At 47.0% G+C, this 14,382-nt stretch overlaps 1 protein-coding gene across 1 annotated transcript in view; it reads right to left on the reverse strand.

Moving 5' to 3' along the window:
• Window positions 1–14,382, reverse strand: part of Tll2 (tolloid like 2) — a 110,687-nt gene that overhangs the window by 75,262 nt on the left and 21,043 nt on the right. Inside the window, exon 2 of the mRNA XM_034516299.2 lies at window positions 13,422–13,532. Coding sequence (XP_034372190.1) covers window positions 13,422–13,532 — 111 coding nt within the window. The remainder of the gene's footprint in view (window positions 1–13,421; window positions 13,533–14,382) is intronic.

The raw sequence follows: 14,382 nt of genomic DNA on the forward strand, positions 1-14,382 counted from the left end.
CATCTATACTGTCTGCTTTCAAGTGAAGACACACCCATAATGCATGCCTAAATACAGAAATAGAAAATGTTCCTTCATGGACAGAATGCAAACAAATATACATCTAAGCCAATGTGCATATTGGCTGGGATTAAATACTAAACTGAACTCTGAGTTTGAGAAAGGACTATGAGCAGGCAGAGACTAGGACTTTCTACTGCCCAGTCAGAGTGTCAGGAGAAGCTGTAGAAAAATTTTATCCCATGCTCTTTGCAGAGATGCCCAATAATGATTGCAGATATCTCAAAGGGCAAGTTCCACGTGCTAAATCACAGAAAGAGTAGCAAGAGCTCAGGAAATCAAAGAATTCGAGAAAGAAAACAGACCCAAGCCATCTCTTGGGCAGGAGCATCTTAAGACCATCCTAGACTACGTAGTACACATGCACACAAGAGAGAGGCAGACAGGCAGACAGACAGACAGGCAGGCAGGCAGTCAGGCAGAGACAGAGAGAAACAGAGACAGGGACATCAGAAGGTAGAGGTTACCGTAAGTGATACTCTGGGTACTGGCATATCGAAGAAATATTGCAGAGACATTGATGTATGCTCATAGTCACTTTCCTGTGGATTCACTGAGACAAGAAGAGCCTAGTCTGATGCCAACTTATATGCAGGGCCACAAGCCCTTCAGGCAAATTACTGAATGTGTCTCCTCCACCTGCATTTTCTGTGCCCCTATTGAGCTCAGGAGGTAGCATGCTATATTACCAGTAGGTGCCCAAGACTGAATACTCAACAGAAAGAAGAAAAGAGGCCCCAGATTAAGGCCTTTTCTCAGGCATCCAGGTAACACCTGAAGTTCTAGGAGCCTGCATTAAGGAAGAAGAGAGAGGAGACCTTGACCTGCATTATAGGACTTGCACTAGGGCCCAAGATTATGCCTCTTCCTTGCTGGGTCACTGTGCAAGCTCAAGTGAGCAAGGCCAGGGACCAAGCCGGTGACACAGGTGTCAAAAGACAATTCTGAAATGATGGGACTGTGGCAACTCGCAGAGAACCTGGCCCTGCTGAGCTCAGTCGCGTTATGCAACCCACTGATCGTTGCCATGTGGCCTCTGGGCCGGTGTGACTGTATCTTCCAGCTCTTCAAGACAAGCCAGAGCTCCGGGTTTTCATGAGAAATCTGATTTTCAAATGTTGGCAGTAAATTTTAAAAATGTAAGCACTACAGAACAAACAACACACATCTGCAGACCAGATTTGGCTGAGGGGGGCTGACAGCTTGGGACCTCTGGGCTGGAGGGTGGAAGGGACAGTCATGCCTGTAGGCAATGTTAATGACAGGCCAGAAGCAAGGCCCTGGGCTGTCGTCACTGAGGCCTGGGAATGAAAGGGTGTTGGAGAGCACGGGCATAGAAGCAAATCCTCTGGATATCTGTAGTCAAGCAAGCATCTTAAAGAGGACTAGAGGGACAAGATGGCCAGATCATAGTGTGACTGCCTGACAGCAATGTTGTCACCTTCTCTCCGGATCTCCTTGGAAACCAGGGAAATGATGACATACCAACCTTGGTATAGGGAGTCCTCTAAAAACCACAGCTTGGTCCAGGTCATCCAGAGCATCATCCTGGAGTAAACGGGCCAAAAGCCTCATCCCAGACTCATACCAGCAGACCCACCCACCACCCAAAGCAGTGTCCCAGATCCCTCAGTCTCAGGAGGTTAGTTCCTGTCCCTTTGTGAGATGCAGTCTGGGCTTTCTTTGGCTCTTCTGTCTAAACTCATTGATGTAGTTTTCTAAGAAGGAACAAAGGTATCCCACAGTCACATGCTCCCAACCTCTGGGAGCCCCTTATTAAAAAAAAAAAACCTGGGAAGTTTTTATAAAAACTGGGAAGTTTTTATAAGGTGCTATACTGGGTGCAGTTAAAACAGATGGTTCTGAAGTTCCACAAAGCATCAGATGAAGGCAAACCAAAGATATTATTGTGACCCAGTCTACACCGTGAGCAGCAGAGGCCACATGGCCAGTCCTCACAGTGTTCAAGAAGCTTACCAGAATAAAAATAACAGTAACAGCAAAACACAAAACAAACAAAATTAAATCAAAACAACAACAAAAAACCCCAATTCCTGACTCTCAGGAGGAGTCTAACTATTTATCATGTAGATAAAAGTCTCAGATGTCCTTGAAGCCTGCTCTGTCACAGGGAACTCCAAGGCTGTGACAAAAGCCTGTTTCGCCTGTCATTGTGCCCAGAAGAACATGCTAGATTGGCAAGTGTATGTGTCCCAAGGAGAAGTTTCCACTGGTCATGAGGAGTGACTAACTTGAGAGAGGCAGAGACAAAGACTCGGACTCCCAGGACCACACTGAAGTGAGACAAGAAATACCAACTGAGAAAGTTTCAGAAAGGCAGAGCATGGTGGTACCTGGAATCCTGGTACAGAGCCAGGGGGATGGCAAGTTGGAGACCAGTCTGACTACACAGTTAGACCCTATACAAAACCAAACAAAAAATTAAGGCATAATCCTTCATTTTTCCTAAAAAGACTTACATTAGCATTCTTTTTGGTCAGAGAGAACTTTTGTCCCCCTAGCTAGTCCACTGATACTGGGCAAATTTATCAGGGGACTACATAAATAAAATACCTGTAGCAGGGTCATTTCATTTTATTCTGCTTTAGAAATCTGCTACTACTTAAATTAAGAATACCATCACTACAAACAAAGCACACCCACAGTTAAAGGAGAGGAAAGATAGAATCAGATTAAGGAAAACCAAATAATTGTGTTTGAGGCACAATCTTTCTGATGCTCAAAGTCACATGAAGCAGCTGTCCTGAACAATGGTCCGAAATTCAATGTGTTGAGATGGCTGAAGGGAACTCATATTTTTCCATGGAAAATGGCATTGCAAATGATATCCCGATAGGCTGGATGTTGAGGCTTGGCCCTAAAGGCCAGGTTAACCCCAAAGGAAGATGAGCCTCTGCAGAGGGATCCCTGTTTCCTCCTCCAGCCCCCGAGATTGCTCCATCCATTCGTTTAGCCCACAGACATGGGACCACACTGTTTTCAGTGTCTGTATCTAAGTCCCCAGCCCTGTTGTCAGCCTACACTGAGTCTTTCTGTAATTATCTCAGTAACACCCATAAATCTCAGCAGTTTCACAGAACCCCTACCCAGGTAGGTGCCATGGTAGGAGACACTTAAGTTTCATGTGGTGGCCATTTCCAAGCAAGTACAAAGACAGGGCATTTGAGGTCCCTGAAAAATGAAATCGGCCTTATTCCTCTCTTTAGACCATTCAAGCCCTTCCCTCTCTCTCCTTCCCCCCTCCCTCTCCCACCTATTGATTATCTATTGTCTCTCATCTTCTGTGTATGCGTTTGCACCATGGGTGCATATAAAGTGTATATATGATCATGTATACGAGTAGCATGTGTGCGTGTGAATGAGGACACTCACATGTCCCAGCACATCTATAGAGGTCAGAGGACAACCTCAGCTGTAGGTCATCTCCTTCCAGCTTATTTGAGACAAGTCTCTTGGTTGGTCACTGCTGTATATTCTAGGCTAACTTTCCAATGATCCTCAGGGGGATGATCCTGACCCATCCCCCACACCGCCTCACTCACCCTCCCCCCTTCTCACAGTAGAAGTCCTGGGATGACAGATGCACAGGACCACTCCTGATTCCATGTGCATTCTGGGGAATCTGAACTCAGGTCCTTGTGTTGGCACAACAAGAATTCTATTCACTGAACCATCTCTCTATCCTTGGATAGATTGAGAATACCTGCCTGGTTGGCTCAGCACCCACTGAGGCTCTAGTGAGGTGAGCTTGTTTTCCCCCAAACTTGAAATTCTCAGTGAGTGCTGGCTGCTGTCCAAGGTGTAAGTCAGCCTCGACTGAGGCCCCAGAGGAAGAGATGATAGAATCCTTATGTTGCATCCTTCCTTCCTTCCCAGAGAGCAGATGTGCACTTTATCAAATGCCTCTTTATCATTTCAAATAATCTCACCAAATAAAAGACTTCATGGGTAGAGGCAACGCCAAGGCTTGGTGGTTCTAAGGCTGGAGTCCTGGTCCCTGTGTCTGCTGACCGCCAGCCCCAGCTAAGTGCAGACTCTGGGGTATTCTGACCTCAGCAGAGGCTTTAGTAGCAGATCTTACCTCATCCTGATTTTGATTTGTGGACTTTTGCTTTAGTCTTGACTCTTGTTCCTGTTATATTCTCTTGGGCTAGCACTTTCCTGTGTTCTCTCCAACCCCCACTTTCCATAAGGACCAGGGTCTGCTCTGCCCTGTTCTTTACAGCTACCAGCATGGAACTAAAAAGTCTGCTAAGGGCCTTCCCAGTGCTGCCTGCCTGGGTCTCTGTACTCCCAGGCCCACACTTACCCCTGCCTAGAAAGCAGTCTTAGGGGAGGTGGGTGGCAGCTATGATAAGGGAAGCTTCTGATGCCAGCTCCTACCCTTCCAGTGCTCCACAATCGTGACAACGATCACTTGTCATTTCAGCTCACTTCGTGGTGGAAAAAGCACAGTCATAGCCGTGTCTTGGTACTGAGTAGAGAAGGCTCCCCAGTGAGTATTCCTTATATGAAAGAAGGGAGGAAAGGGAGAGCGGTGAGAATCGTGGCATCAGAGAGACAGCAGAGTTGCATGACAGCGCTCAGGGCAGGGTGTGGAGGACAGCACACGAAGACCAAGTTCCATGCTGTGGAACTCCAAGAGAAGTCTCCTGGGAGAGCAGGCTGACCATGGGAGGAAAGGCTGGAGCCGTGGTCAGGAACCTGGATGCTCTGTCTGTCTCAGAGATGTCCTGAGGACCATATCTTTCATCTGTAGAAAGGGACCAATGAGATAAGCCGCTGCCCATGTGACTAACGGACATCATTTTCAGATACTCCATGAAGGTAACTCGGATCTGCCCAGCTCTAGACTACTACTCTGAGGGTGAGACATTCTCTGAACGTGTACTTACTCCTAGGGCCTTTAGACAGTGCACAGTCAAGCATAAAAGCCCAACCCTAATGGCCTCTGGGGATCTGGGGGAGGTTGGGGTGAGCCAGGAAGGCCACTCTGCAGTTCTGAGACCCTGGTCAGATCCAATCAGTGCATAGAATCTATCGTCCATGAGTGGCATCATTTATACACCCAGCCTGATACTGGCACTAAGGAAGGAAGTTCAAGACTAAACTAAATGAGTCAGTACCATTGAGGTCCGACAATGGAGAAATGTAAGCTAAACACAAGTAGATGCTGACTGGAAGCAAGAATTGTGTGCAGGATGAGGAGGGCTCGCCCAAGTGCCTGCAGAACTCACATTTTCTTTGAGGATGGTAATGGAGGGACTGAGCGTTTAGCAGCTCAGGGGACAGATAATGATGATAAGGTCTATACTTTATTGTCTTTATTAACAAGAGACATCATTATCTCAGGAGCCAGGGATGCAAACTTGAGCCTGCTCAACTCTTACACACATCCACAGCACAGATCCACAAGGTCAGAGGCCCAAGTGAACATCTTCAAGGGTATGGGCACAGATTGGGGATAACACTTGAGGCTGTTTCTAGAAGCAATGAAGTATAGACCTTAAAATTTGACCTGAGGTAACAAGAGACATCATTATCTTGGGGCTAACAGAGATTTCCTACATGTTAGTTGGATCAAATCCAAGAACCCACCCACGTATGTTGCCACAGACCTGGCTCTAGCATTCACACTAGGTCATGGCAGGGCACTGCAAGGAATTCCTGGGGAGCCCAAGGTCTGGGACACAGATAAGGACCAGAAAGACTAGGAGACAAGAAAACAGCAAAATGTCAGCCGAAGGGAATACTACAGGGTTTTGTGACACTCTGGGATAATGTCCCTGCTAACTACATTTACCTGATTCTCCCATGAGGTAAGAATTGGAGAACAGACGATGACACATAAAGTGGCCCATCTTATAAATAGAAAATGAGTTAGTCTAAAGCCACAGCTAATCAATACAGAGCCAGGGATGCAAACTTGAGCCTGCTCAACTCTTACACACATCCATCCACAGCACAGATCCACAAGGTCAGAGGCCCAAGTGAACATCTTCAAGGGTATGGAAGCATCCAGAAATGGAAGGGTGTAGGCCACAATCTTACAACTTAAAGATCAATAGTGTTTAAACTCCTTGAAATTCCAAGCAAACCTTTACATGCCTGCATGTGTGCGTGCATGTGTGCATGTGTGCCTTTTTCTCAGAGAACTATTCATTGATGTTCATCAGACTCCCCCAAAAGTCAATATGAGAAGTGCAACATATTTTAAAAATGAAAGTCACCAAACTTGTTATTCAGACCCATCCCCACCCAGCTCCTAGGGATCCAGTAGGAGGGATGTGGGTGAGAAAATCTCTCTAAGCCCTCTGACCCTCTCCAGCTTCCCAAGACAGAGGTACTAGCAACACAGATCTCCAACAGCCAGGTGTGTCCAAGATGGTACCTGGCAGTTTCTAGTGTGTGAGCAGACAGATCTAAATCCTGGACACTGCTCCAGGAGGAAGTCAGACCAGCATTCCTATACATAGGACATGGATCCTCCACAGAACACCACAGGAATCACCCACTTACCCACCTTTCACCTGGACCTGTGTTATCTGGGGGCACTCCCACCTCAACGAAAAGAATTGGTAAAATGCAGAACTCATGTAAATAGGCTGGAGAATGTCTCACCATGGGTGCGGATATTCAGAACTCATAGTCTGCCTCTGGGTCACCTGCTTAAAATCACCCCATCCACTAATTCCCTCAAGGACCCTGAGGTTAAAAATGTGTTAGAGAACAAATATATACCGAGTCTGTTTTCAGATCCTCCCTCCCTGGAAAACAGAGCCCAGAAACCCTGAATTAGAGTATCTGATTCAGATACCTACATGCCTCTCAGGTACACAGCAGTCTCTGATGCCTGTCTTTGGTCACAGCTCTCCTGTAGTTTGAAACATCAGAGTTTACATGGTCTTGAAGTAAATGAGAATGTGGTTCCATTGGCTCTTCTATTACAATGGCAACATGGTAAATGAGGGTACCCTCTGCTGCCCCAAGTTGTGGTCAGCATCAGGAGTAGCAGTCTAGAAGCCAAAGGGATGATGGGTGAAGACTTTATGACTCAAAGATGACACCCAGAGAGAGGACACAAGCTGTTATGTCTTAGAATCACTTCTGCTCATTTATTTACTTTGAGCCCAGAAGCCAAACTGCTGGGGTTCTGCAGATGCTCTGCACAGATGGCAGGAGTTAAGGAAGTAAGAGGCTAGCTTGGCCTCTTCAATGGGGATGGTCACAGCCCAGTGGCTCAGAATGGACACGGCGGGAAACATAGGTTTCCTTCAGTGCCAATAAGTAATTAAAACTGCTTCCCCTTTCAGAGTTCTCATTATAGAGATCAAGAACTCAGATCCATTATCCCAACAGAGATAACCGCAAGATAGAACTTCCTCTCAAGGTACATTTGCAAAGATGGAAATGTTCAAGTCTCCTCAGCCCTTCAGGGAGAGAGGAAATAAACAAAAAAATGCAGCCCGTTGACCACACAGGCTTCTGCCCAGCTTGTGTTGTTAAGAGGAAAATCAGACTCAGAAACAGGGCAACCAGGTCCTGCCAGGCATACGGAAGAGATGCAAGAGAGTTGGAGAGTGTGTGTGCCTGTGTGTGTGTGTGTGTGTGTGTGTGTGTCCCTAAGTACTTCCTTCACTACACAGCTAATCCGATTAGCAGCTTTAGGAAACTCCACAATGTTAATTCAAGAGTTCCATTCACGGAGCAGCTAGGCCCATGCCTGCCCAGAGCGCCTTTCTTCTCCCAGCAAATCAAAAGCGGACAGAGGGACTCTCCCTGAAGGATACGCTCTTGCCTCCTGGCCCCACACACACCCAAATGCCACTGCCACATCCGCTGGTCAGCTAGCTCCCAGGGCTGGGAAATGAGACCATCCAAAAGTGGAGAAGCTAGCGCTCTTTCCACAACACACTCAAACGCCTCCATTTCAACAGCACTGTCACTCAGGTGGCCATGCTGCAGCTGGCAGTTGTGCTGAATAAAGAGGTGTCACAAAGGCACCCCGTGGCAGAGCTAAGCATGAGTCACCAGCCTTCTGTGGCCTTCATTTCTTTGTCTGTAGAATGGGGACTTAGAGCAGAGTGAATCGCTGGAACAGAAGGCTGGACGGAAGGAAGCTCAGGGCGTGGACAGACACGATGTCATTGTGTTGGACACAGGACAGAAGGGGAAGGAGGCCTGTCTCTGTAGACTGTGGACTGGGAAGCTTTCAGAGAAGCAATGGGAACATCTGAAGGGGTCTAAGGAGCAGGGTTGTGTTCCGCCTGTGGCAGCATCCCCACCCCTCTAGGGTCTGCCTCCATCCCTGCATGTCTTCCTTCTCTGTGTCCTGCATCCTCTCCTCCTCTTGTGAAGACCCTGGCCACTGACTTTAAGGGTCCACTCTAAACCAAGAGGATCTCATGCTAAGCTTCTTAACTAACTAGATCTGCAAAGTTCCTCTTCTATGGGTCACTTTCTGGAGTTCTATTAGACATGAATGGAGGGAGCACTATTCCAAACAGTACAAAATGGTACAGTGGCCAGGATGATGATCTGGAAGCAGGATGAGGAGGGAGAGAGCTGAGGCAGGGAAGCACATTAGGACTCAACTCAAACCTGTGGCCTAAGTGAACAGTGGTGGAAGTCCCTGCTGGGAGCCTGAAACCTTCAATAGCTTATGTGCCCATGCAGAACACCGAATGGGCTCCTAAACAAGAGCGTGGCTCCTCCTTATCCAACCATCCTCCATTCCTTCCTGATGACAAAATGGTTGCGGGATGGCCAGGGAAGGATGCAAGCAAGCCAGGAGCTGGGATGCTGCCACTGAGTGAACTCAAAACGTTAGCACCTCCGTGACACCTCTGGACAAAGAGGCTGGATGGTCCACCTTAGAAGCAATTGGCGTCCCTGTGTTCTGAAGCCTGGAGAGTAGCTCCAGCTGCACAGGGTAAAGCCGGGGAAGTGGCCTGTGGGCTTCCCTGCAGTGACAGCCTTTTCCCTATTGCTCCATGCAGGGACTCCAGCTCTCTCCTGCTGAAGCTCCCTTCTCAGCATCCAAGGAAGGAAACTGCATTTAGCAAAGTGTAGAGACCAGGTGAGCTATCATAAAGTCCACATCCTTTCCTGCATTTGAACTAGCAAGACTGGGCTAAGGAATGGCTCCATTAAATTTATTTATTTTTAACCCAGAAAATGCTTAAAAACCTATGTACAACCTTCATCCCAGAAACACCATTTAAAAATTAAATTAAAAGGCAAACAGTCTTCACATTGATGTTACCAAACATGTAGACAATACCAGCACATTCCAGAAGTAAAATCTTTATGTTTAAAAAGGGTGTGTGTGTGTGTGTGTGTGTGTGTGTGTGTGTGTGTGTATGTTTGTACACAAGGTCATGGTACATCAAGACAGAAAGATATCCATCAAGTATGTGCTAGTGATCCCTGGGGCTGAGATAACAGGCTTTTCCTTTTCCACTTATGATCGTTTGCACTTAAAAAAAAAAAAAGTCAAACAGTATTAGTTTAATCAGCAAAATCAATAAAAAATATTCCCAACCTGAAAGTAAAATAACTATTCTAGATAGTTACAAAATACAATTGACCCTCAGAGAAAAGTAATTCGGATAAAAATTCACCTTTCCACAAAAACACACTGAAGGAAAAAAACCTTCACTATGCTAAGAAAGGAGGAGACATCACTGGTTCATTCAGAGCCTTGGTGTCCAGCCTCCATGTCCTACCCCCAAGTCCTGCCACATACGGCAATTTCCCCTGGTCTATCTTGGATTCCAGTCCTTTCCTACATCAATCTTCTCTCTGCAAATATGAAGAAGAATCAACACATATCGAACATTTATCATGTGCCAGACACATCTCATTTATGTTTTCCTGTGACCTCAGGATCTTACTCTAAGGTAAAAGTTATTTCTATTCCCATTTGGCAGATGAAAAAAACTGAGGCTCGCCTCTGGGATTCAGCCCAAATAGTACAAGCCTGTGACTGTGATCAGTGTTCATAGCATCTTTCTGAGGCCAGAGCGCCATTGGCACCTGTGACCTGGAGAAGGCCAGGGTCTGCAGCTTCTGTTACCACTGTCTTCTTGTCCCCAGCAACACTGCTCAGCACCTTCAGGTCCAAGGCGCTGGCCTGCCTCTGGGGAGTCCAAAGCTGAATGTGATGAAGGAGCTGTCCTCCATTAGCTCACAAGATAAGGACAGTAGAGAGACATCCCAGTCCCACATCTATCCTGAGCAAGCATTCTGAAAAAGGTGAACCACTGGACACCCCTTGCCCACAGCAACCTTAGTAACCTTCCGTGAAGGGGCCTCTCTAACAGCTATGCATGCTACTGTCTGACCACTGCCTAGTCTCTCTGGAGCCTTTCCCTCAGAACTGCTATGTCATAGCAAGTACCCTAGGAGCAATGAAAGAAAGCTGATGGGGAAACCCTGTGAATTCCTGATGGCATATGGGCCTGTTGTGTGAGCCAGAGGGTACAGGAGGCCCAAAACTGATAACAGACTCTGCATGGGTACCACTCCTGCTTTCTAAGGAAGTGTGTTCACGTCTGGAGTGTGAATTGGCACAACCACTTTGGAAATTGATTTGATAATATCAACTTGAACCTAGTACCCTACCATTCCACCCAGGACAGCTTCTCAAGGGGCAATGGGTGCTTAAGGCAATCCATTCTGCTATTATCACATTAATATATAGCAGGAGACCCTGAGCTGCCCAAATGTCTGTCAGCAGAAGATGTATCAGAACAGTTCACAGCCAGTAAAAGGGATGAGCTATTTCATCAATGTTATGGGTGTATTTTGTAGTAGTGCAGGCTAGTACAAGATACAGAAGAATGCTTGAGCAGGGTGTGGCCTACACAGGCAAAGCAGGGAGATGCCGATGAGGGTCAGATTAGTGACGATCCTGGGATGAGCACTGACTATGAGGGAGAGTCTTTGGGGTCTGAAACGTACCACATGGACACCATAGTGTGAAGTTCATTGCAGTGAGTGTGCAAGAGATTCAGTGTTCACTGGTTTGAAGAAATGCCGTGAATGAGGCTTGAGAACCTCCTTAAGCACACATTCGTTAGGTCATCTTCTCCAGACCCCTGGGAGGGGCTGAGGAAGAGGGTGAATAGAAGTTTCAATAAATCATGAAGAGATGGCTTGTTATGCTAGAGTACAGCTGAAACAGTGGATATGCTGTTTTTTTTTTTTTTAAAAATCAATTATTCGTTTGAACCCCTAGTCAAGTTTCTCAAGCCACATAGAAAAGGCCACACAAATTTTAATGTTGCTCATAGACTCAGACACCACAGAGGAAGTCTGATGTGTCCCCAGACACTAGCAATGGCTCCATGGCCTACTGACAACACTGGCTGTTCATCTGACAACCCCTGGGGGGAGCTTTGTAGACAATCCCACTAGCCACTCACTCTCCTCAGATAACCTTGGAGCCTCTGACTCTGGACACATCTCATCCTCCTCTCTCTGGTCTTCAGGAATACTCCTAACATCACCAAAAACATCATCAGGGATACACCCATGACATCACTACCAGCGATCAATGTGACCAGTTGTTTACATCCTCAGCCAGGACTCAGCATCCTCAGAGCAGCTAGTAAGCTACAGGAAGCAGAGGATTGGGCCTCCACCAAGCAATGGTCAAGTCCGTACTTAGCAAGCTATATATAGTCTTACTGAGACCCTTCAGAGAGGACTCCTGTTGTACACAGGTTAAGCTCAAGCTCATTAGGGTAGATAGTAAAGAAGTTTTGTTTCTTGCCTGTCCCAGTTATTCTCTGCAGATGTCTACCTAAAGGAGCCTGCCAAAGGGCCATCCTCCGGTGATCACAACTTACCTCTGTTCCATACAGACCCCCTCTTGTGTTTCCGACCTATGTACCTGTCTTCCTCTTCATCTGAAGTCTCCTCTCCCACTCAGGGCTCCTAATTCTCTTTCACGACACAAGATGAGGGTGCCGTGTATATGATGCCCCAAGACTCCTCCACTCTTGTCTTTTCTCACTGCTCTTAATTTACTACATACTCACCACAAATCCCTCCTATTTCTTGAGATCTTACACGCCAGGCGCTGGCATGTTACCATTGCCAGGCACATGGCAGGTTACTGACCATTACCTTTGTCATCAACTTCGAAACCTCTATGGAATGAGTCCGAGTTTCACCCCTGTTTTACAGACAGGGACGCAGAACCAGATCTACACCCATCTGCCTGCTCTGAGGGTCCCCATGAAGGCAAAGGTCAGGCTGTTTTCTGTTTCTCTCATCAGCACTGAATGATGATCCGGGATGTGTGGAGAAAAGGTTCACAGACAGCAGGATGCTGTGAGCCTCAGTCATCAAATAGCAAGTTACGTCCACCACATGAGGATTCCCAATCCCATACCCAGTGCCCTGCACTACTTCTAAGGACCAGGAGGCTACAAAGCTAAGGACACTTGAGTCTAGTGTATGGAGGGTGGGGGGTGAGGAGCACCCAGGGGACCAGCCTCATCTCAAGGTTGGCATCCAAGAGAGAAAGAAGAAAGTAACCACAGAATAAAACCTGGGTGGGTCTCCTGGCCCAGACAACATAAGGACTTGCCTGGTTGTCAATCAATCAAGTACCTGATCTCCCATGGGCAAACATCTCATTTTAGCCTGGTCATTATTGTTGACAATGTTGTCAGAGATCATTTAAATCCAGTCCACTTAGCAATTCTCTCCAGTCTGGGACAAACAAAATCTCAAGCTACAGTCTTAAGAGCCAACACTGGGATCCAGGTTGAACCCTCCAACAGAGGCAACTGGAAATTTTCTTAGAAGGATTAGCTAAGTTTGAGCTAGGACAATGGCTATGCTGATGAAGCACCTGCTGTACATCATGAAGACCTGAATTTGAATGATTAACATTCACATTAAAAAGCTAGGTGTGGTAGCACAATGCTGGGAGGCACATGCTCCTGGGCCAGCCGACCTAGCCAAACTGATGAGACCCTGGTTCAGTGGGAGACTATGCCTTACAAAAGGTGGAGAAAGAGCTAGGTAGGCACCTGACCTTGACCTCTGACCTCCACACACAAGCTCACACATGTACAAATGTGAACAAGTAAATGCTATATATACACATATACATACACACAGAGAGAGAGAGGAGAGAGAGAGTGTGAGGGGGGAGCTAAGTTTAATGTCCCAGATTCATGCCTTCATCAGAAGAGGTGGTGTGGTCCCTCCAGGTCATCCACACAGGTCTCTAGACATACAGGTGAAAGATATCAAAGATTCCTAATGGAGCCCTCAAGCAGCCCACTGGGACCCAAGCAGAAGAGGGGGCCAATACTTGCCAGTGTCGTGTCCCATTTTTTCCATGGATGTCTTGGTCCAGTCTTCAGCCTTGTCAATGTGAAATAACTTGAGATCATCTTCATCCAAGGCAATATCTCCCCAGAAGACAGCTAGCAAGAGAAAACACAACGGATCAACTAAGCCTGTAGGTCAGAAAGGGGGATCTGGTAACTAACACTCCAGAAGTTGTCAGATGAGGGAAGCAAATCCTAGGAAAAACAGAGCTGACAATAAAATTTCTCCTGGAATCTCGGAGATCATTGTTATTAAAGCCATAGTATCTGGGCCAACCACCGTGGGAACCCAGAGGCTTGGCCTATAGAGAACTCCTTCTTACCCTAGCCCCAGGCAGATATGGGCAATCCATCAGGTAGAGATGGTTCTTTCTTTCTTCTTCTGCCCCCAAAATATAAACAAAAAGTCAAAATGCCATCACTTACATTATTGCTCGCTGTATCTGCCACCCTTCCCTGTGAACGACTCCCCATTCTACAGGTTCCTTCTCTAAGGACAAGCAGTGTTCTAGATAGCCAAGTCCAGCACCCGGCATCTCGAGCACAGATGATGTCGAACACAGAAATGGCTTATAGGATGCTGTGTCATTCTACTTTGGAGACATGTCCGCATAGGCCCATGTTGTAAAGGTGTGGACCTCGATGGACCACACTGGGAGGTAGTGGGGCCATGAGACTGGGAGAATGAGTCTAGACCCCTCCTCCCTTTTTTCTTTACACTCTGGTGATGAGGTAAGCAGTTCTGTTCCACCAGGTGCACTACCGTGGTGCTGTTTGGCAAATCACTTGGCACTTCAGCTCTGGCCTCTTCGTCTGGGGATAATGTTGGAACTGGACTTCAGAGTTGTGTGAGACATAATCAAGATGAGGTTTGCCTAACAGCAGCACAGGACTGGACACAATGAGTACTTGGTGACCCACTGGGCCACCCTGATTCTCACTGAGT

Source organism: Arvicanthis niloticus, chromosome 1 (genome assembly GCF_011762505.2).
Source record: "Arvicanthis niloticus isolate mArvNil1 chromosome 1, mArvNil1.pat.X, whole genome shotgun sequence".
NCBI lineage: Eukaryota > Metazoa > Chordata > Mammalia > Rodentia > Muridae > Arvicanthis > Arvicanthis niloticus.